Below are 25,122 nucleotides of genomic sequence, written 5' to 3' on the forward strand. Positions count from 1 at the left end.
CTCTATGGTATGTGTTTCATGTCATGATATTAAACACAGGCACTTAGTTGTATGTCACAAGGACATTGGAGAGCTCTGTCTCTGTCTCACATACAAATAATGCCTTCCTGCTAGAGAAAACAAATACTCTTTTCACCTTGTACTAGTGGAAGATAATCTTTTAATTATACAAAGTACCGGCAGATATCAAGGTGACTGACACAATACAAAGTGCAAGGTAATAAATAAGAACAATTAATAATGATTTGTTCATATCTGGGCAATTTCCCAGTAATTTTAGAGACACTTTAAATCTCAATTTCTCCCTCTCTCTCTCTCTCTTTCTGTCTTTGTCTCTTTCTCTGCTTTTCTGTCTGTCTCTGTCTCTGTCTCTCTTGCCTCTCTTTTCCCCACAAACAAACACATGCACACACATATACAATTTGTTATTTTGGGGATGCTCTAATTTTTTGAGATAAACAATTCTGTATCATTTTCATTCTTATAGGCTTCTGTAAGGGGGTAGATAAGGGATAATATTTATATATAACACTATGATACCATTCAAGGAAACTAAAAAAGTCAAATTATGCAACCAGGACCTTTTCTTCTCTTTCCTTAATTTCCAAGTCCAAATTCTTCTTTTAATGCCCTAGGTCAGTTTGTGCTTATGTACTACACAGGTGGTAGCACAGTGATTTGAAAGAAATCTTTTTCTTTCAAAAGAGAGAGGAGCACTGGATTTGGAGGCAGAAGGCTTGTCTGATATCTCTGAACCATTTCTTCTATTTTAAAATTTACAATATTTACAATTTGTATGACTTTAAGCAAGTTGATTAATTTTTTCAATGAGATTACTCGCATGTAAATTAAAAAAAAAGTGGTTGAGTTTCATGTTAGGCGATGCTTGGGTGTAAATTCCGACTCCAATGAGCCAGTGTTTCCTCATCTGTAAGATAAGGAAGATAATACCTACAATACTGATATCCAAAGTTGATGTGAGGTTCAAATGAACTATTGTATGTAAAGTATATAAGTTTTATAAAGTATAGCATTACTGTACATATGTAAAGCTGCATAAGTACCAATTATTATAATTGTTTCTAGCCTATAGGCCTCCAGCAGTCCAGTTGACACTTCTATGGACCTGTTTTAATGTTGTAACCCTGGTGACGTCCTGCAAGAGGTGTGTTTTCTTAGGTCTATATATTTAATGAATAAATAACCCCTGGATCTTGGTGCTTTTGTTTTCTGAATCCCAGAGTGTGAAGCTGAGTGATGTGAACAAGCTGAATGACAAGAGCCAAGTCTCTGTTACATAATCCAGCACCAAACAGCACACTGCCCTTGAATCCCCAAAGGTGGTTGTATCTCTTTGTTCATGTCCAAGGGCAAAACTTGCCTCTAAGAAATGGCAATTCTAAATTAGTCCTTCCCTTATAGAAATTCACAGCACAGGGAATTCTACTCAATTACTGCATTTTTGCCATTTCAAGACAAGCAATATTGTGGCCCAGCTTTTAGAAAGACCACAAAAAGAGGGAAAAAGAGAAAAGAATGTTTTCTTTTCCTTTTCGTCAGAAAAAGATTTCTTTCAAGCACAAGAGGTGCTTTTTGCCCAGTCCTTTGGAGGAACTCTCTCCTCCCCGCCCCCGGAAAAAAAGTATATTCTATGAGAGTAAGGACTTTGAAGGGATCTTTGAGACCATCCATTTTTTTTTAAATTTTTACTTTTTGGGGGGCCATCCATTTTTGCAGATGGGGCAGCTAGGTGGCACCATAGTGCACAGAGTGCTGGACCTGGAGCAAGGAAGACTCATCTCTCTCAGTTCAAATCTGGCTTCAAGACACTTATTAGCTATCTTATCCAGGCAAGCTGCTTAACCTTGTTTGTTTCAGTTCCTTAACTGTAAAATAAACTGGAAAAGGAAATGGCAGTATTTTTGCCAAGAAAAGCCCAAATGGGCTCATGAAGAATTGGACATGACTGAAATGACTGAACAACAATAGCAGCAAAAACAACATTTTTGCAGATATGGAATCACCTGCCCATTTTTCAGGTGGGGGAACTGATGCTCAGAAAGGTTGAGATGACATTTAGGGTCACACAACTAATAAAAGTCTGAAGCAAGGATTTGAAACCAAGTCCTCTTGACACTAAATCTTACCAACCTATTCATTACATCATGCTACTTCTTTTTATACTAGGCACTATGAATGCAAAGAACACTAATGAAATAGTTCCTGTATTTAAGGAATTAACATTTCATTGGTGGAGGGTGGAGAAGACAACATGTACATATGTACTAGAAGATTAAATATATAGCATACATGCAAAGTAATTTCTGGCAGGGGAGCACTAGCATTAATCTGATTCAAGATCAGGATGGGTTTCTGGTAGTAGATGGTCCCTGAGCTGAGCTCTGAAGGAAGCTGGAGATTTGATGGGATACAGCTAAGAAGTGAATATATACTAAGCATGGTGGGCAGTCTGTACCAAATCACAAAAATGGGACATGGAATGTCCTATTCAGGGAATGGCAAAAAAGATCAATTGAATAAATGAATTTAATAAGGAGGCTCTTCATAAGTACTTGTTGACTTGATTTGAAGGAGCAGAATGAATCAACTCTGAAGTGAGTTAAAACTCTCTGACCAATAAGGATCAATCTTTCTTTTTCTAACAACTTACAAAGTTCAAAGGTAACCTTTTGTTACCTCAAATTATCTTGTCTATTATCCATTTTCATTTTAGTACTGTAGAAAAATTCCACTTATCTGGAAGGATTCCTAGCAAATTCAACCATTTGGAAATGGGCAATGATTCAGACAAGAGTGACAAAAGTTATTAGGCAGCTCAAATAGCTGGTCAAGTGGTTTTGAAAGGGGCACAGAGAATCATAGAATATAAAGAAACTGAGATATCATCTCTTTTAATCCTCTCATTTTAGGGAAGAGAATAAAGAAAAGGAATAAACATTTATATAGCACCTACTATGTGTGCCAGGCACAGTACTAAGTGTTTTGTACAAATAATATCTTATTTAATCTTCCCAACAATTCTGGAAGATAGGTACTATTATTATCCTCATCCACTGCATCACCAGCTGTCTAGAAAAAAGGAAAATGAGGATCTTAGTTATTAAGTCCCAGTAACATACCTAAGACCACACAGCTGATTAGTGGCTAAGGAGGGATAAGAACTCATTTGTACACTAAGGGCTATGCACTAAAATTCCTGCTCTTTCCTCTACAGGATAGTTCCCCCAGGCTTTTTATTATACTCAACTCATTCTTACTTTACAAACAATTCTAACAATCTTGGTTTTTTGTTTCTTAGTCAGTAGTAGATTGGAAACACAATTTAAAGTATTCATGTAAGCATATGCAAAAGTTATAAAAATCAGATAAAAATATTTCAAAGGTCATTTAATGGGTAAAGAAATAATCTCATAGATTTCAATAGTCCCTGGAGGCAATGTTATCCAGTATAATTTTTAATGCTTATACTTGTGACCCGGCAACAAAAACATAAATTAGAATAAGTATTTTGTGTTTAGGGAAACTAGGAAGTATGAAAGATTCTTTATAAAAATTTGCATGAATTTACATCTACTTTTGCATCAAAAGGATATAGAATTATAAAATTTTTTTTTCCTAGAAGGATTATGTAGCTGTAAAATGAGCACAGGCAGAACATTCTTGCCTTCATGATGGCAGCTAAATAGAGTGATGCTATATATTTTTTATTTGTAAGAATAGCTTTTAAAAATGTTTGATATTTTTTATGTATTACTTTTGTTCTGACTGCTTCTTATGCCTGTAATGCTCCTACTCCCACTCCCTTTTGAGTTCTTTTTTCTTTGAAGATCCATCTCTGGTGCTAAGTGCTTCATGACATTTTCCTTGATTCCTTTCTCTCACAGTTGTGAAAGCAATTTTCTTTGGAAACTCTCCTTTGACTCCTTGAGTCCTCACTATATACTCACTTGTATCACACTTATTTGTGCAGACTCTACACTTCTAGAGGGAATGAATTGCATTTCTTTTTCATTTTTGTATTTCTAGTACATAGAATAACTTACAAGGAGGTGCATTTCTTTTTCATCTTTGTATTTCTAGTTCATAGAACAACTTATAAGAAGGAAACATTTTATTTTTGAGTTTAATTGAATTTGGTCCATGAATCAACTCAAGCCTTGGTTTTGAAAGGAGTGTCATAGTCACAAACTGCCTAAGTTATTTCAAAATAATCTAAAATTCTCGTTTTTAACAATGATGCTCATATATAAACTCAAAGGTAAGGTCCTTGAGGATAGGACTTTATATCGTTAGAGCTAGAGCTATGGATAGAAGTAGTCTCATAGCTGGCACATGGGATGAGTGACTACAGTTCCCTTTTAAAATCAAATGTCTAAATTTATACAATGAAAACATTGTAAAAAACAACTTTGAAAGATTTCAGAACTCTGATTAATACAGTGACTAATACAAATTCCAGAGGATTGATCATGAAGCATACTTCTTTCCATCTCTTGTCAGAAAGTTGTTGAAATAGAGAGGTAAAATGAGATATATGTTTTCAAAAATGGCCAATGTATGGATTTCAGAAGATAGTGACTTTATATTACTGACTTTACTCGGAGGATTAGAATTGTGAAGAATAGATATGTACTAATGTGATGCCTTGCTCCCCCTAAAAGGAACCATAAATAAGGATCAGTGAAGTATTTAAAAATACACAGAAGTGATGAGAAGGAAGGTGAAAGGGAAACACGGGTGGGACAGCTCTGGAACATTCAGAATTTATTGTTTATTTTAAAAGTTTCAGCAGTTTGTATTCATGTTTTCATGAAGAACAAATTTTCTTTTCTGTTCTTTGCATGTGGAAATGCTTATATCTCTTGATGTTTATCAAGTTTAGATGACAAAGAAATAAAAAAAGATGTTTTTCTGATGCTGGTGTTTATATTACAGACATTCAATATGTTTGGATCCTGAGTCTGATATTTATCCCCACAGTGGCAAAACTGGGGATGTAGATGATAGTAATTCTTCCATAGTTGGCAAAGAGAAGGGAAAGTCAGAGGAGAAGTTTGATATGATAGAATGCATGTGTTGGAGTCCTAAGTAACATATAATCATTAATATATACTTTCAAACTTGACTTGATGAGTAGTTCAAACAGTCGTAGAGCAGGAAAGGATCTTACAAAGCCTGACTCCATTTTCAAGATGAGGAACCTTACGTCATATGAGTAGCAAATTGCAGAGACAAGACTTGAACATAGGTCCTCTGCTCCCAAATTCAGAGCTTTTTGAAAGCAATTTCATAAACTGATTAGATCTTTAATCTTAGGAAGAGCCTTTGATCTCATCTGCTTAAAATCCATCATAATGATGTTTAATGGGAATGGAAATCAACTTAATCTATCATTTTGTTGCTGTTAAAAATAGTTCAATAAGCACCATTTGCCACTTAATGTCTGCATTAATGGAAACCTTATATATTGCTTCAAAATGTCTTACCCTAAATCTCTGCTTTTCCTTTTATGTCTTTGTACATATAGGTGTCAGCCCCGCTGCATCTTATTCTGGACAGCAGAGAAAAATCAATACACATCTTACTCTGAACCAAGGCTTGCTCATGGTGACAACCAAATACAAATGGGTCACCTGGAATCGCATGCTTTCTTAGATTCTTCTGTGATTGACTTTTGCATGTTTAACAAAAACAAATGCTGATTATACATGAATGCTTCTTAAAGAACAGTATTAATGACTATAGTTCTGTGATTTGTGAATGGAAAATTTCATTTGGATCTGCATATGGATTGTTTTTCTTTGTTTAAATGCTCTAATAATGATAATTCTTCTATTTATATAGCACATAAAAATCATATATACAATGATCTTGTGAGGAAAAGAAGGGCTGATAAATGATTCTATTTTTAGAGATGAGGAATTTTATATTTATATTCTCCAGGCTATATAGTTAGTGCATGTCTATGATTGAACTTTGACTGAAAGGTCTGGCAGCCCATCGGCTTTGGAAGAAAACAAAGAAGAGGAACAGTAAAGGTTCTTTGTGTATTCCAGAATGTGGAGAGATCTGAGCTGAACAATTAGCTAGTTTTATTTGAGTGTATTTTCTATTTGTAAAACATATATTTCTTTGGTGGAATGAAATATAAATTTGTGTGAGTATATATACACGTGTCCATTGTATGCATATAATTCACGTCTCTATTTCTTAATGATTTTCTTTAACAGGGATAAAATATTGGGCTGTGGTTTCTCCCCTCTCCTATCTTGTAGGTAGATGATTAATACTTGCAAAAAGGGTGCAAGGTTATTCATAGGGCAAGATGGGGTACATGGTACCCTATAGATCTTAGGGATGTTTCCAAGTGGGGATAAAGATAAATTCTGAGTGAATAATTTTTGGGACTATTGTAATTTTCAGATGTGGTGTTAAGTATGGGTAGAGATCTCCATATGGTATGAAATGAGAGGCAATAGAAAGATCCACTTTTTCAAAATTATCTCTTTCAACCAGCCCATAGTTTTGACTAAATTTCTCATCACTAATTCCTTTGGGTTAAGGCATTCCCTCCTGGAAAACTCTCCTTGAGAAGGAAAGGTATGGAACATGAGGCACTATTGTTCTAAAGCACAGAGAGGTAAAGACACTGAAAGGGAAATTAGAAGGAGGATTTCAAAGACAATCTTTGTACTATCCATAATTTTGCCGAGGATTGGCCTAAACTGCTAGAATACTGAGGGTAGTACTATTATGATAAGCACAGTATCTCTCAAGGCGTAGAGGGTTAATAGTGTCGATATATGGCCTAATCTTTTTTTATTACAGCTGCAAACTTTACACCTGATTTCAGTGATTCCTATGGGCTGAATTTTGCAATAGAATAGAATTTTAAAACTAAAAGAGCCTCGATAATTACTTACATGTAACAGATAATAATATGTGGAGTCTTCAGGATTATTTAAAGTTTTGGGTTTTGATGGTCGTCTTGGAGGTCTCAATATTTTTGGCTCTTCTTTAAAGACACCTACAACAAAGGTATTGAGAAATAAGCATTTAGGTTTAAGATTTATTATTAAAACTATTTTCATATTTCATATGAAAATGAATTTAAGCATACATTTGAGACTGGAGGTGATAAAGGACGGATTGGGTTGCTTATGTCCACTTGCTGATACTCCCCCCCTCTTGATCCTTACCATCCTATCCATTGTCATATGATGGTCTAAGGTTAGTAGAGGGAAGGAAGAGGTAAAGGTAGTTGAGGAATAAAATGAAATTAATAACATGTAACTGTTATGGAACATTATTGTGACACCAGAATTTATAAATAAAAAATTCACAGAAATCTGGAAAGACTTGAAAGAATTAATTTAAAGTAAGCAGAATTGGGAGAACAATGTACATGATTTTCACAAAAATGTCAAGGAAAACAACATGGATAGATTGTAGAATTCCTTCAGTCTAGAAGTAGTAAAACAATAAGTGCAGAATGTGTTGATATGTTTTGATTAAGTATGTCTTCTTTTTAAAAAATAAGGGCAACAGGTTTTTGGAAATTGGGCAGTGATGTAGAAAATATCAACACTAAAGAAAAACCTACAGCTTTGGAATATTACCAAAAAATAATGTGTCCCTACTTTTTCACTACCTGATTCCCTCTTAGATTCCTGGAATATGACTTCTAACCCCTTGAATCTATTCAAATTGCCTTCTCAAAGTTACTTAAGTTCATAGACTATTAGGGACACCAAAGGCCAACCTGCACCCCCAAAATGAATGCCCCTTTCAAAATACTCACTTTAACAGAGTCTTCCTTGCCATTAATACTGTGCTGTACCATTTCCCCTCTGGTCATCATCCTACCTTATTCCACACTGGAGAAACCTTGAAGACTATTCTGAGTTCTGCTAAGTAAGATTTTACCTTATTTTTCCAGAACAACTCCTTTATCACACTTCTTGGCCACAAATTCCAAACTATGCCTCCAGGTGAATAGCCTCATTCATTTTCCCAACTTCCTCTTATGTGTTGTCTTCCCCTTTAGAATATAAACTTTAATTTTAGCGAGTAGATTGTTTTGCTTGCTTATATTTATATTTTAGCACATAGCACCGTTCTTGGAACATAGCACTTAATAAATGTGCTTTCATTTTAAAATTTCTAATACATTTTATATTCCACATGGCTTTCTGTTTAAAACTTTTAATTTTTCTTTCTTGGGTTTTAATTTTGTCTTCTAACATGTTGGCTATTCTTGATGCTACTAAGTACTGATGGAACTTTCTTCAGGACAATCAGTACCGTTACATTTATTGTAACAAGTCATTTTGTTAACAGGACTAAACTATCAAATCACATCTGAGTATTCCCTCAGTTGGATTCAGCCTCAAATAATTATTTTTACACACTTCGGCAAAAACAGCCAAGTAAAAATGTTAATTTATGTTTGCTCAACCATCACATCATCTAACACTTGTCCAGACGTTGCTACACAATCGGATAAATTCAATCTGTCATAGGCTCTGGCGTTGTTGGGAAGTGATATCTGATGGAGGGTTGGCGATGGGTTGTGAATGCAAACAATGAGTCAGTGTAAGAAAGAGACACAGATGCCAGAAAGTTATCAAACAAAATAGCTTACATGTACATTGTAACTTTTGGAAAAGAATTAGATAGAATCAGTGTCACTGTTTAAAAAAATCACTCATGGCCCTTTTTCATAATGTTTTATCGAGTCTGTCTCTGCCTTTCTGTTCCCATTGCTATCACTTTAAGTCAAGGCATTTATCACTTTTATCATTTAATACCGCAATAGCTTCTTAGCACCAAAATGTTCCAGTGGCTGTCTACTTAGACAGCAGCTGGTTGTCTGTGGAATAAAGTCCAGACTCCTTGACCTAAAATTCAGGGTCCTCCATTAGGTGGTCCCAACCTACTTCTCCAGCATTATCTCTTGTGACTCTTCAAAGCCACTGCTACAGTCACTGTTGTCTGTTTTCCAAGTAAAGAAATCATACTTCTCCTTTATTCGTCTTCTCCTAAATGGTACCGTGCACAGAACACAGGGTCAGGTGTCAGGAAGACCCGAGTTCAAATAGGACCCTAAGACAGTTACTAGCTATATGACTCTGGACAAGTCACTTAATTCTGTTTACCTCAGTTCCATCATCTGTAAAATGAGTTGGAGAAGGAAATGACAAACCATTCAGTGCTTCTGCCAAGAAATCTCCAAATGGGGTCATGAAAAGTTGGATATGACTGAACAAAAGCAACAACAAAGTAGATCCCTCTCCTTTTCTTATTAGCACTGGACATATGTGTGCCAGTGTGTTGTGAGCACAGAATAAGAGCGGGGGCTCTGGAAAGCTAACATAAGGAGAACGAGGGATACAGGCCAGATGTGGGACAAGCCCGGGGCAGTGGAGACAGAGTTGGGAATTCAGAAGCACGTGAACAGGTCAGAGTTTATGTATATCTATAAGGTCATGCTCTTACTGAAAGTACAACAGAACCATCCCAGGCATCAAAGCTCTGAACCATAAAGGGAACGAGCAACAATCATGACCTTAATATTGATCTCAACTTTTGCTTCAGTCTAGTAACTCTTGTATTTGCTTCATATTTAGGAGATAGCTTGGAGACTGTAAAAGTGGAGCCACTTGGAGCATCTGGCATTGTAGAAGAAGAGATAAATAGAAGAACCAATGCTTCCCAAAGCAGCTTGGTAGAGTGAGGAAAGCAACAGATTTGGAATTAGAAGAATTGGAGTGGTATAATGGTCTTAACATTTGAGCAATTCAGTAAACTAGTGTCTCAATTTTTTCATCTGAAAAATGGGGCAATGCCCATAATACTAATTTCATAGGGTTATTATGAGGTCTCAGTGAAATAAAGAATGGAAATCACTTACAAATCTTGAAGTGGGACATGTTATCTATTATATATATATATGTATATATATAGAGAGAGAGAAGGGGAAAGAGAGAAAGAGAGAGAGAGAGAAGGGGAGAAAGAAAGGGGGAGAGAGAGAAAGAGAGAGAGAAAGAGAAAGAGAGAGAGAGAGAGAGAGAGAGAGAGAGAGAGAGAGAGAGAGAGAGAGAGAAGGGGAGAGAGAATCTCCAAAATTTTGGTTCAGTTTTATGCTTTAACAGCTTAAAATTGCACTAAGACTTTTGGGACACCCTGTATAGATATGTATTTATACACATGCTGATGTCTATAATGTCAGCTGATCTACAAGTCCTGACACAGATGGATCCTGATAGTTCTCTTCTATCATTTATCCATTCTTCAGGATATAGTTAAGGATCCCACCTCTATGGCATGAAATTTTTCTCAATCATCATAGCCCAAAGTGCTTCTCCCCACTCAACAACTATACCATTTATTATCTATGACACTCCATTGGAACTTGCTCATCTATTACCTTATATTGATATTTAATTTTCCATATGTGCAGAAATTATTCTTAAGTAAGACTTAAACCTCCTCAAAAATGGAACTATGCCTTATACATCTCACTATTCCCTATAATGAAGGTAGCTATATGGCAAGTATATAGAATGGAGCCAGGAGGATTTATTTTCCCAAGTTCAAATCTAGCCTGAGATACTTGCTTAAGATCAGGCAAATCATTTAACTCTGTTTGCCTCATTTCCTCATCTGTAAAATGAGCTGGGGAAGGAACTGACAAAGTACTCCAATATTTTTTACAAAGAAAACCCCAAAAGGGACTATGAAGAATCAGAAATGACTGAAAAATGACTAAACAACATCCTCTCTAGTCTTTAATATGGTGTACTTCACATAGTGGGCACTCTCCAAATATTCTGTTGACGGATTTCACCTTGTGGGTGACCCAGCTCTGAATATGAACATGGAGCTGAGCAAACTGCAGGTGATCAATAAATACCTACATTTCCATTCAGGAATTTAAGTAAATTATACAAGTTTTATTTTGAAATTTATAATTTATATTAGCTTCATTAAAATGAGCAAAATATGATAAAATATACTTCTGCAGTTATACAAAGACAAACTGGAAGCTACTTGCTTATTAACAGACTTAGATTTACATAGAACACAAGACTTTGGGTTTTTGAAATATATTGCCCTTAAGATGACATGAAAACAATGTGTGTACATCAATGCTAATTTTCAGTAAACGAACAGAATCAGTTGATTATATCCCTTTTTGAGGGTCAGACCACGATTATATATTTGATAACACCCACCTATTTCAGAAGAAGCAGATATTTATTCTGTCCTCTTACCCTTGTCCTTAGAATCTTTGTTCCTTGGGGGGAAAGTACAAAATATGTCTACTTCTATCATCCTAATTCCTTAATTACAAAAATGACATAAACATTTATAATAATAAATTATCAGCAGTATATTAATGTTGGCACTAGAAAAATTAGCTGTGTAATTTTTGTGTGTGATAAATATTAGCCTGTAAAGGTTACTGACATATTGAACCGCTGGAAGGTATGATATTAATTTAAATTGTAGTTGTGCTACTGATTACTTTTATTGTTTTAGCTGATAAGAAATTCATTCTTCTCCCTCCAGGATGAATGGACAATTATCTAGCTCTTTCTTTTTTTTGCTTTTGGAAGGCCTATGGTAATTTTCCAATGTTTGTTTTAGTAAATTAAATTTCATCACATTTTGATCATTTTAATGAAGCTGATATTAATTGCAAAATTTTATTTAAGTATAAGCACTTTGTGCCATTTTGCTAAATGTCAAATATCTAAATCAGAAATTGTATTTCTAGATGGAAATTTACTTGTTACACTTCTACAATTCTTTCTTTAAAGTTCCTAGTTTTTCCTTTCGAAAATATTTCTCTCTACTTTTGATGAACTGCTCATCAGAGAAATAGAATGTAAAAAGAGAGAATTATTGATTTATTGTGATGTTCAGGACTTGATGATATTTCAACTCTCTCTCCTCTACCCTGTAATTTCTATGGATCTTTTCTCCCAGACATCTGATTTTTATTTTAGCCAGGATTTCCAGATCATCTGCTGCTATGTTCAGGATGCAGGCTGATTACACTGAGATGAGTTTTGACCTCAATAGTAACCACAGAGAAATTCAAAGACATTTTGAATGTTTTGGCCTGAATCTTCAAAAAAATGTCTGGGTTCTTATCTTGGATTTATGATCACTCACTTTATTCTGTCTTATGGTATTTATGCTTGTTTTTAACCTTAATATTTAGAGATATCCTTTCTACCTGTGGTTCTGCCTCATGGCTACAAATGCCAGGCTGTGCTCCTTACTTAACACTTTATTTCCCATGCCACAAAAACTTCTTCATCCTGGAGATTCACGCCATCCTTGGACTTCTCATATTGGAAATAATCTCTGCTCTTGTGATGCCTTCTTTTGATTGGCTGGTTCCTTCCAGGACTTCCATTTTTATGGAAAATACTCAGGTCGGTCTTGTATTCATTTCTTTCCAGACTGTATGACTGACTCTTTGGACTTTCTCTGTTTTTCCTCCCTAATTCCCAAAAATAATGCCTTGGATATATTAAGTATTTAATAAATGTTCCATGTTAGATTTTGCTATTCACTTCTCAACTCATCACTTGGTTTCATTGGTTTACCCTGACTACTAGCTTTAGGATCCTGTTTTCACAGCTATTGTTTCTTTTATTCCATGATTCCATCCTTCCTCAAGTTCTGGTTTGAATTCTTTGCCATCTCAATATGCCATTTATAACCTCAAAGTTGTGAACCAGAAATTTGGAGGCCATAAAATCACATTTAGGGCTAAGGAACCTTAAAGGTCACTAGTCCAACCCCTGCATTTTCAGAGCATAATGCAATTAAATTTATATTAAAAATGGATAATAGAGAGATTAAAAACAAATTAGAAATTAAATAATCTAATTCTAAAAGCAAGTGGGTCAAAGAACAAATTAGAGAAACAATTATAAATTTCATTAAAGAAAATGACAGCAATGAAATAACATATCAAAATTTATGGGATGCAGTTAAAGCAGTACTTAGGGGAAAATTTAAATCTTTAAATGTTTACATCAACAAAACAGAAAAAAAGCAGATCAATGAAAAAGTGACTTGCAACTAAAAAAACTAGAAGAACAAATTAAAAATCTTTAAACACTGGATTGGATATCCTGAAAATTTAAAAAAGAGATTATTAAAATTGGAAGAAAACCATTGAACTAATAAACAAAACTATTAGTTTTATGAAAAACTGCAATAAAACAGATAAATCATTGGTTTTAAACCAAACTGCTAGTATGAAAAATGGAAAGGACAAATTCACCACCAAAAAAGGTTAATTAAGACAACTGATTAGAAGCTATTTTTCCAAATATATTCCAATAAATTTGACAATTTAAATGAAATGGAAGAATATCTATAAAAATGCAAATTATTCAGATTAATGGAAGAAATTAAGCACATAAATAATCCAATCTTAGAAAAAGAAATTGAACAAGCCATCAATGAAGATAAACATAAGGAAAAAAATATTCATGAGCAGATGGATTCACAAGCAAGTTCTACCAACATTTAAAGAAAAATTAATCCTACTACTACCTAAAATATTTGGAAAAATAGATGAAGAAGTTCAAATTCCTTTTGTGATACAAATTCCAAATATGATACTGATGCCCAAACCAGGAAAAGCCAAAACAGAGAAAGAAACTTGTAGACCAATTTTCCTATTGTATATTGATGCAAAATTTTTGAATAAAATACTAGCAGAGGTGACAGCAATATATGATAAGGATCATCTATGATGACCAGGAAGACTTTATCCCACAAATGCATGGCTGGTTCAATTTTGGGAAAAGTGTCAATATAATTGACCAGATCAATGACAAAACGAAGAGAAAGATTATCTCAATAGATTCAGAAAAAGCCTTTGACAACACACACTCTTGTTACTATTAAAAAACACTAGAGAGCATAGGAATAAATGGAGCTTAACTTAAAATGATAATTAGCATTTATCAAAAACATCAGCCAGCATTATCTGTATTGGGAATAAATTAGAAGCCTTCCCAATACAATCAGCAGTGAAGCAAAGATGTCAACAGCTGTCACTCCTATTATTTAATATTATACTAGAAATATTAGCTACAACAATAAGAAAGGAAAAAGAAATTAAAGGAATTAGAATAGGCATAGAGGAAACAAAATGATCACTCCTTGCTGATGATATGTTATACTTAGAAAATCCTAGAGAAACAACTAAAAAAATGACTTGAAATAAAGGAATTAGAATAGGCGATGAGGGAACAAAATGATCACTCCTTCCAGGTGATACATTATACTTAGAAAATCCTAGGGAAACAATTAAAAATAATGACTTGAAATGAACAACTTCAGCAAAGTTGCAGGATACAAAATAAACCAACATAAGTATCAGCATTTCTGTTTATTACCTACAAAATCTAACAGCAAGAGATAGAAAGACATATTCATTTAAAATAACTATAGACAATGTAAAATATTTGGGAGTCAATTTGCTAAGATAAACCCAATAACTATATGAACACAACTATAGAATACTTTTGACATAAATAAATTCAGGTCTAAATAATTGGAAAAATATTAATTGCTCATTAGTAGGCTGAATAAATATAATAGAAATGACAATACTACCTAAATTAATCTATTTATTCGGTGCCATAATAATAAAACTATTAAACATTATTTTACAGAACTAGAAAAATAATAACAAAATTCCCCTGGAAGAAGAAAAGCTTAAGGATATAAAGGGAATTAATGAAAAAGAATGCAAAAGAAGGTAGTATAGTGGCATCAAAACTCAAACAATATTTTATAAAGTGGTGATTATCAAAACATCTTGTTCTGCATAAGAAATAGAGTGGTAGATCAATACAATAAATTCAGTATAAATTATATTTATAGTAAGTGACCACGGTAATCTAGTATATGATAAACACAAAGATCCAGACATATAAATATTATGGGGCGTTTTTTGACAATAAATGTTAGAGAAACTGGAAAACAATATGGCAGGAACTAGGCACAGAACAACATCTCACACCATTTACCAAGATAAGGTCAAAATGGGTACCTGATTTACACAAAAACGGTGATAGTATAAACAAATCAAGAAAGCATTGGATAGTTTATCTGTTAGATTTTTGGATAAAGGAAAAATTTAGGACCAAAAAAAAAAAAAAAGATGTAGGGAGCATTACCAACTATAAAATAAGTAGTTTTGATTCTAGAAAATTTAAAAGTTTTTACACAAATAAAACCAATTCAACCAAAATTATAAGGAAAGCAGAAAACAAGGAAATGCTTGAAAAGAATTCTGATAAATGCCTCATTCCTTAAATATACAGAGAACGGAATCAAATTTATAAAAATACAAGTCAGTCAATGGATAAATAGTTAAAGGATATAAAGTTTTCAAAGAAATCAACGCTATCTGTGCTCATAGAAAATCACAATATAAATGCAAATCAAAACAAGTCTGAGGTATCATCTCATACCGATAAGATTGCTTAATATGACATAAAAGGAAAATGTTGGATATTGAAATGATTGTGGGTAAACTTGGATACTAAAACACTGTTGGTGAAGTTAGGAACTGATCTAATCATCTGGAGAGCAATTTTAAACTATACCCAAAGGGCTATAAAACTGCATACCTTGGATCCAGCAATATCACTGTTTGGTTTATATCCCAAGAATAGCCAAAAAAGGAAAAAGTACCTAGATGCACCAAAATTTTTATAGTACCTCTTTTTTTTTATGGTGGCTAAATTAAATTAGAAATTAAAGGGATGCCCATCAATTGGGGAATGGCAATAACAAGTGATAGGTGATTGTAATGGAATATTATTGTGTTATAAGAAAGCAGGATGATTTAGAAAAATCTAAAAAGAATTATATAATTTGATGCATAGTGAAATGAACAGAACCAGGAGAATGTTGTACACGGTAACAACAATATTGTTTGATAAAGAATGTGAATCATCCTGTTATGCTTCTATGCTTCCTCATATTAAAGCATTGTAGATGTGAAAATTTATTTTGGGAAAGTGTTGAAGAGAAGAGCTATGAAACTGATGGGATTCTAATCTTGGTTTCTTCTTTAATATCCTCTCTAGCTGAGAATGAATGAATGAAGAAACAAACAATTAAATGTTGATTGTATGCAGGGCACTAATCTAACTGTTGGCTATACAAATAGAAAATCAAAACATTTTCTGTTCTCAAGGTGTTCATATTTGAAAGGAACAGAGAATCCACCTGGAAAATGGGGGGAAATTGGACAAATAAACAGGATAACTAAAAAAATAGTTTTATGTGAAGATGCTATGTGGGTTATCTTACTATATTACAATGGCATCCAAATAATTTCACTTACTATAGAACTTAATTGTACCTACTTCTCAAGTTAGTAAGAAGCCGCAGGGATAGTAAAACCCACAACAGTAGGCTTTCAAGAAATATTTGTTGAAATTATTTAAAAATCTAATTTTGACTAATAATTTTAATATTTCCTTATATCAAATCCTGTATCAGGACAAGCAACACTGTTTCTGAATTAAATTTCACAATCTCTTTTTTCCCAATCATCTGAAAGGGAAATAACAAAAGAGAAGAGGAGAAAAATGTAAGCATATTGGTAATACATGAATTGGATACTTAATTCAGAATAATTAAAAGGCAATTTACTAGTTAAATTCTGTGACAGGTAAGATAGAACACATTTTTTTTGGTTATAGTTCACCTTGAAAGTTGGTCAACACAATGAAAGATACTCTGTAGCTGACAGGCAATTTCTCTCATTTAATTTCTTAGGGATCAAAGATATCTTCGTAAACAAAAGGTAATAGACTCCTCCCCCCAAAAAACAAGACAGAAATAAAAAGAACAGTGTCTTTGATATCCATCCAAAACATAAACTACAAGATTCCATTGAGCTCTTTATACAAATTCTAAGATTATGTCTCATAATGTTAATATTATGCTTATTTAAAACATAAATTTGTATATCTTTCTTTCTATCCATCTATCTTTCTATCTATTCAAAAGCAAGAGACTGTATCTAGAAGCCATTTGGACTAAACTTAACCATGAATTTAATTAAACTACTGGTCAATCCAGTCAAACATAATTTGCTTTAATTAAGTTAAAATATAAACAATGAGTTATTTGGCAGAAATAACTAATCCATATAGGTATTTTAATTTTATGTGCATACACAGACACAATCAATCAATAAACATTTATTCTGTTCATTTCTGTCCATGTCAGTATTGCCCATTTTAAACTGTAAATTCTTCAAATGCTGATTGTTGCTTATCTCAATTTGAGTAACACCCTGCCCAGAAAGGTACATGATAAATGTTTTTTTAATGGTGATGATGAAGATGAATTGGAAATATAAAGTGAGCTACCTATCCCCTAGCAGGATTTGGTAATTAGAAAAATAATTATTTTTTTTAAACTGCCTATTTTTTTTTTTTCTACTTTTGGAGTTGTAGAGGAATTTCTATGGGGGCCAATGAGGGTGATTATTTATCCAGGAGAATAGGTACAGAATGCTTAATGATTCCTGATGGTAGACAGACTTGGAAGAGTAATATTCCTTCAGATGCACATTTGGTGCAAAACAGCATTATTTCTTCTTCAATTCCTTTGCTTTCTATTGCTAATGAAAAATCTTCCCCTAAAAATATAAAATCCAATATCTTTTAAGTTGTCAGATGAAGAATGTTAAGTCTACTCCTGGATGAATGTAGACAAGATTTCCTGTCCAGAATGCAGAATACATTTTGATATGCTTGCATTACAACTGTAAGATGACACATACATATCCAAAAAATCCAAATTTAAGAACTTTTTACCATTATCATTAAAACAAAGGCTGATATATAAATTTGATATCACCTTAGAAGAGGACCTAATGAGAAATGAAATGTCAATACTTAATGGCTTTTGTAAGGTAACTAGCAGGCTTTGTCACTAGAACCAAATTTGGGAACAGGCAGACCTGATTTTGAATCCTGTCTTAAATGATTTTCAAGTTGTGACATAGCATCTAATCCACAGGATTGTTGTGAAGATAAAATGAGCTAATATATGGGGAAAATACCTAGCAAACTTTAAAAGCACTATTTTTAATATTGTTATATTTATTATTATTGCTGTTGTTATTTGTGTGGCTGTTTTCAAGTCACATGGCTTGTTAGCTTCAGTTTTATTATACATAAAACTAGGATAATCATAACATTTACCTTCCAAGGTTGTTGTGAGAATTGAGCGAGCTACATAAAGAACTCTGTAACGTGTTATATTTGCTAACATTACTATTATTATTATTATCATCTAGAATTTTTCCTTCTTGGAAAAAAAATTAAGGATGTCATGGATTTTAAGAAGTACCAAATGGTCCTTTAATTATTTTAAGTGTTTAAAAAAATGAAGCAAAGGATACTGGCTGTCTTGGTGTAATATTTAAGTCCTTAATGATAGACTAAGGAAGTACATCATAGCAGTACAATAGAATTTTTCTTAGTTGTTATTGTTTAGTTGTGTCTGACTCTTTATGACCCCATTTTAAGGTTTCCTCAAAAGAGATACTGAAGCAGTTTGCCATTTCCTTCCATAGCTCATTTTACAGATTGGAAAATGGAGACAAATAGGGTTAAGCGGACTTGCTCAGCTTCACATAGTAAGTGTCTGAAGCTGGATTTGAACTTATGAAGATGAGTCTTTTTGTTTCCAATCCCAGTGCCCTGTCCACTGTGCCATTTAGTTGTTTATTGGGGGGGGGAAATATTCCTTTGGGCAGTTTTATCTTCAGGAACATTCTCCCTGAACTCTTTACCTAAAGGCTTATTTCCTCTTATAATCAAGCCTCTTCTTTTTATATAGCAGTCATGACATATTGCCAGATGCACCATCATTAAGAAGGGACAATGACAAGTAAAAGGAGCTCTCTTCACCTTAGCCAAGCAAAAATAATGTAATTCAGATGTCTTCTCTTCACTTAGAATCAGAACAGCATTTGTCATTATATTAATCGAAAATGGCTTTGTTCTCAGCTGCGATGCAGAAGCTCTTAACTCTTATCAGCTTGGATTTAATGCCAACATCAAAACAAATACAGAAATAAGTAGTCTATGGATTGCTCTTGCTTTAGTGCCCAGTTTCATAATTGGTAGAAAGCTTTCTCTGTTCATATTTCAGATGATTTGATTTTGTCTTGAACAAACATACATGATTGGGAAAACAAAAGTTATAAGGTCATGGCTCACTCATAGAACCTGAAGCCTATTGAATTGTAAGCCTCAATTATTTTTATTTTCGTTAGATTTATACCAAATTGATGAAATTTTCTGGAGCTATGCCCATCTCTACAAACATATTTTTGTATTTGTAGTCACCATAAATTCTTGATGATTTACATCAGAATGAATTGCTTAAAATTTATAAATGATAGAATCATCTGAAAGCAAATTGGAGTTTGGAGGTCTACCCAGAATCTTGCATGGTTCACCAAAAGTGATTATACATTATAAACTCAAATGGTTTGTGTAATTATGGGCTTCGCTTTCTGATAACTAATGGTCACTAGGGAACCTGTTCTTGTTCCCTTACTAACAAAACCAAAGAATTCTAGAACATCATAGTTGGAGGGCACCTCAGGCCATATCTGGAAAAGAATTCCTTCTATCATATAATCAACAAACAATCCAGCTTTTGTTTGTAGATCTCCAATATATGAGGCAGCCCATTTTACTTTTAGACAGCTCCATTTATTGGGAAGTTTTTTTTTTTTCCTGAAATCAAACCTAAATGTTTCTTTGTGTTACCTTTATCCCCCTCCTACAGGAAGCCTGTCCCAGTCTTCCTTAATCTCTATATAAATCTCCAATTCTGTATGTTTTCTTCCTCCCTTCCTTCCTTCCTTCCTTCCTTCCTTCCTTCCTTCCTTCCTTCCTTCCTTCCTTCCTTCCTTCCTTCCTTCCTTCCTTCCTTCCTTCCTTCCTTCCTTCCTTCCTTCTCTAGAACATCATAGTTGGAGGGCACCTCAGGCCATATCTGGAAAAGAATTCCTTCTATCATATAATCAACAAACAATCCAGCTTTTGTTTGTAGATCTCCAATATATGAGGCAGCCCATTTTACTTTTAGACAGCTCCATTTATTGGGAAGTTTTTTTTTTTCCTGAAATCAAACCTAAATGTTTCTTTGTGTTACCTTTATCCCCCTCCTACAGGAAGCCTGTCCCAGTCTTCCTTAATCTCTATATAAATCTCCAATTCTGTATGTCCTTCCTTCCTTCCTTCCTTCCTTCCTTCCTTCCTTCCTTCCTTCCTTCCTTCCTTTCTTTCTTTCTTTCTTTCTACCTATTTGGTTGGTACAGAGTTCTTTACCTATTGTGTTCCTCATTAGGAGATTGAGCTCCTTGAAGGTAGCTGTGAAGTTCTTGCTAAGTCTTCTTTTTTTCAGTATAATTATTTCTGGTTCCTTCATACAATCCTGTGTTCCTTTACCATCCCTGTCATCTCTCTGAGCTCTTGACTTTTAATTGTCTTCCTATAGTGTGATGCTAAAAACTGAAGATCATACTTCTGCTATGGTCTGACCACAATAAAGAAAATGGATTATTCCTCTTTATTCCTTGGTGCTTTCTCTCTCTCTTAGTACTTAGATTACATTGACTTTCTTGGGGTCATATTATACTCCTGAATTCATAATGAGCTTGTGGTCAATTAAAACCTTCAGATCTTTCCCACATGAACTATTTCTTAACTATGCCTTCCACTAGAACCCAAGAGTAAGAATTTTCATTTGTCTCCTGATGTTTATCAAGCAATTAGCTTGAAAAACCTAATTATATCAGAAATTAAGTTCCTTTTAAGCAGCAACTGCCTTCCTTTCTTTGTCAGCAAGATGGTACAATGGTTAGAGTTCTGTTCAAGAATTTCTAAAGACCTGAGTTCAAAATCTGCTTCAAATATTTACACCTCAGCCTCAGTTTCCTCATGTGCAACTGAAGGGAATAAGAGTATGTGCCTTACAGGGTTGCTATGAGTATCAAATGAGACAAAATATCTAAAGTGTTTTGAAAAATGTGAAATTATTTGTTTACTATGCTTTGTATATAATTAAACACTTAAGAAATAGTTTTCATTCATCTTTCATAAATCCTTATTTTCTCATTAATGTGTTATTTTTTAAAACATGATGTGTGTGGGTCATATAAAGCCCATAAGATTTCCTACTGTGACCTTAACCAGATTAAAATGTAATTGGGAAATATTTAACAAAATAAATATAAATGCAACAAAACACAAGTAATATTGCATTTTAAACCTAAGTCAATATATGATCCAGAGAATCCATATGCATAGTATAGAGGTTTCCCCTTCTCTTTGAGTTTGAAATCACTGCTATAGAGGCTAAATTCTTAAACTGCAACTCCATCAGGAGTCTCATAATGGAATATGGAAGTTATGAAATTATTATTATTTTTATTATCAATAAATGTCTGGTTTGCATAACTATTTTATATACCTATATACACAGGGTTACATAAAAGTTTCTGTGGTGAAAAAGGGTCATGAGTTTAAGGTACAATAGAGTACAAAGAAGAAAGATATGAGTCACTGTTCTCACACTGTCTGTCAAATGTGGAAAAAAGAAAGAATAATTAAGGGCTAAATAGGGTCAAATTGACCTCTCCTAGTCTCTCTCTTTTCTCTACAGAGTTTTTGCTGGACATGGAGACAGAGAATCATTAGAATTTGAAGGAACAGAAGAGAGAGGTAGCAGCAATTGGAGTTCAAATAAAGCATTTGTACATCCCAGACAAGATTTTAAAGTTGTGCCCCTCTGACTTTAAAAATTCATATTTCTATTATTTCCTACTGAGATCAATTTATTCCTGTATCCTAGGATTCTTGATACTAGTTCTCAAGAAGGGGGTTGTCACTCTCCCTCCCTTCCAGAGCCAAGTCAGAGATGGCATTATGAAACTGTCTAGAAATAGGCTAGGCTTTTTGGAAGCTTGGGGAGGCAAGTCTGGAAAGAGAATTGAAAGTAGGTGAGAGGATCTGAGTTTAAATTCTGGTGCTATCAGTTATTGTGTGACCTTGAATAAGTTAATTATATTAACTGGATCTCATTTTCCTCATCTATGAAATGAGGTGGTTAGGTTAAATGTTTTCCAGGGTCCCTTACAACTCATAGTCTGTCATGACGATGATGCTTATGAAAAACATTAACACATACATCATGGAGAAGGGAATTTTTTCAGTACTAAAAATATGTGCCTTTAAAATATTTTTCACTGTGCTTTCAGGGGATTGTGCCTTGGGAAACCCACCACCCCCTTCCCTAAGATCTGCTTTGAGACAATAAAATATACCATTTTGAAGAAATAAAGGGATTATAGATGTTCATTTGGTGAGACATCACTGCATTCAAAACTGAACAAAATGCATTTGTTCAAAATCCAAAATTGAACTGTTGTTCCTCTCTGCCCTGCTCCCTTCAAACATTTTGACTACATATCTCTATCTCTATCTCTATCTATCTATCTATCTATCTAATAGTCAGATAGTAAAATAATTAATCTCTTGTAGAGAGTCACCAAAAATGATTTCAAGTCCCAGTATGGTACTTTGAAAGGAATACTGCTTAGTGTTGGAGGTTTGGAAAAGGAACTGGAATGAATGATCCTTTCCCTTGGTCCTATCCAAACCATACTAAGAGTTTCTAGCTAAAGATGACTTGTGCTAGAATCAAACTAATAAAGGAAAAGAAGAAGAAAAATAACGAAATAGGAGACATGAAGTATAGATAAGTTGTGTAGAGGATTTTGAAGAAGTTTCCTGCTCAAAAGAAGTGACCACAAATGAAGGTCCGTGTCCTAAACAATTGAAATATTGCCTCTCTGATTCTCTTTGACCTCTAGCCCCCAACTACAGAATTTTACCTGACATACAGTGGTGAGAAGGAACTTGTCTATTAATTGGCTTTATTGGTCGATGAATATTGAGGTAAACAGGCTTCAGCTGGTGCAATAAAATAATTTCATTCAGTTTTTTCTGTAGAATGAAATAGTCTTCAGATAACCTTGATATCTAAAAAAAAGTCACATTTCAGGTTACATCAAGGAAAAGAGAACCAGCCTTTCATGTGTCTAGTAGCAATTTGATAAGTTGATTATCACCAAGTTCCCCCGTGACACGACCATCTCTGTCTCTAGGTTTCTCCTCTTTTTTTTGAGTATGTCATGACAAAGTTATCACTATTCCATCTCCTACCTTCCTTTTTATGACCATCTATATTTGATGTTATTTTCTTATCCCTTTTTCTTGGATTTCCCCAAATCTTTCTTCCAGTCTCATCATTCAATTTAAACTTACTGAGGGAGAATTGTAAGTTCCTTGAGGATAGGGACTATTTTTTTTTTTATCTTAAGCACCTAGCCCAGTGCCTGTCAGAGGGTCTCAGTTTAATAAATGCATATTAAATTGTATTGAATTCTTGACTAACTAAAGGTCTTTTCTCTGTTTCCATTTCCATTATCCTGTTGAGCCTATCTTCTGACTGTGATGCTGCTGATCACTTTTTTTCCTTCTTGACCCTCTTAACCTTGGTCTTATTGGCATTGTTTTCTGTTTTTCTTTTTTTCTGAATTGTCTAGTCTATTTTCCTATGCTTGATTTTAGACCTTAAGTTCTTCTCTTCCTTCACCCTGATTTTTTTTGGAGAACTGTTCCACTATTTTCAGTTACCAGTTGTCTAAGGATGTCTCTCTAAATCTACATTTCTGGAAATGAATTCTTGGAGACCAGGGTTCAGAGTTTAGGCTTCACATCCTGACCTCCAGAAGAAGGAAATTCAGAGATACTTCCAATGTGTTTTAGCGCTCTCTCTCTCTCTCTCTCTCTCTCTCTCTCTCTCTCTCTCTCTCTCTCTCTCTCTCTCTTAACATAGTGGCTAATAGATGATACAGCTTTACATTGATAAAGGATGATAGGTAATAGATGACATAGCTTTAATCTCAAAATGGTTTCAAGAAAATACTTCAATAACTTTGTGGAGGATAGATCTATGTGAGCAAAATTGCAGATATTTAGGATTGCCTTTTAAGGCGATCTCGGCATGCTAAACATTATGTTCTTTCATATAACATGAATCCCAGCCAAGGACAAGATACTCAGATATGGGGATCATTCACTGCTCAAAATCACTATGGCATATGCTGTACTCATTGTTTTCACTGATAATGGATCATAAGAACGAATTTAATTTCCTTTTTCACTTAGAATTATGATTCCTTTCTTTGGTCCTACCCTTCCCTCTGTTTCCCCAATGGAACCAAGATTTTCATATCTGGAGATTACCTGTACCAAAATCAAACTGAAAAAAGGGAAAGGGGGAGAAAAAATTAAGGAATGAGGAAACCATAGCTAAAGTAGATAATTCCTTTGCTAACACCATCATTAATTATTAATTAGAAATTCTCCCTCACAAATATTCAGATGGAGTATTCCTCCCAGGTGAATGTCATCACTTCAATGAATGGGTTTTTTCTTGAGTCCCCTCACTGTCTCTTTGACTATCAACACATATTTAACTTTTTGCTTGTTAAAGTATTATCCTAAACACATTAAGGTGACTATGATATGATAATTTCATAATGAGGGATTAAGGTTTCTTAGCTCTAAATCAAAGTTTTAGAGGTTTTCTTAGCTATAATACAAAATTTCTAACAATAATTCCAAAACATGAAAATAATTTATGCTGTTATAACATCATCCTATTTGTCATTGTGAATAAAACAATGTTGTCACTATGTAATGTTCCTTATTGACCCTGAATAATTGTCAGTTAGATGGATTACAAAGTGGATAATTATTTGAACATACTCATTCTCCAGTTTCATTTAATCATTTGGCTTCTTTTTAAAAAAAGGGTAACGAATAAAGGGCAAATCACTTAATTCTCTGAGCCTCAATTTCTTCATTCTTAAAATGGGATTAAGGATATTTATATTATCTCAACTCACACTGGGTTGTTCTGTGAAAATGAAATGAGAAA

The 25,122-nt window shown here is 34.0% G+C and overlaps 1 protein-coding gene across 1 annotated transcript in view; it reads right to left on the reverse strand.

Annotated features, from left to right (window-relative positions):
- Nucleotides 1-25,122, reverse strand: part of MYO3A (myosin IIIA) — a 221,648-nt gene that overhangs the window by 11,407 nt on the left and 185,119 nt on the right. Inside the window, exons 29-30 of the mRNA XM_031940242.1 lie at nt 23,009-23,156; nt 6,945-7,048 (exon numbers count right to left, since the gene is read on the reverse strand). Coding sequence (XP_031796102.1) covers nt 6,945-7,048; nt 23,009-23,156 — 252 coding nt within the window. The remainder of the gene's footprint in view (nt 1-6,944; nt 7,049-23,008; nt 23,157-25,122) is intronic.

This window comes from Sarcophilus harrisii, chromosome 5 (assembly GCF_902635505.1).
Source record: "Sarcophilus harrisii chromosome 5, mSarHar1.11, whole genome shotgun sequence".
NCBI lineage: Eukaryota > Metazoa > Chordata > Mammalia > Dasyuromorphia > Dasyuridae > Sarcophilus > Sarcophilus harrisii.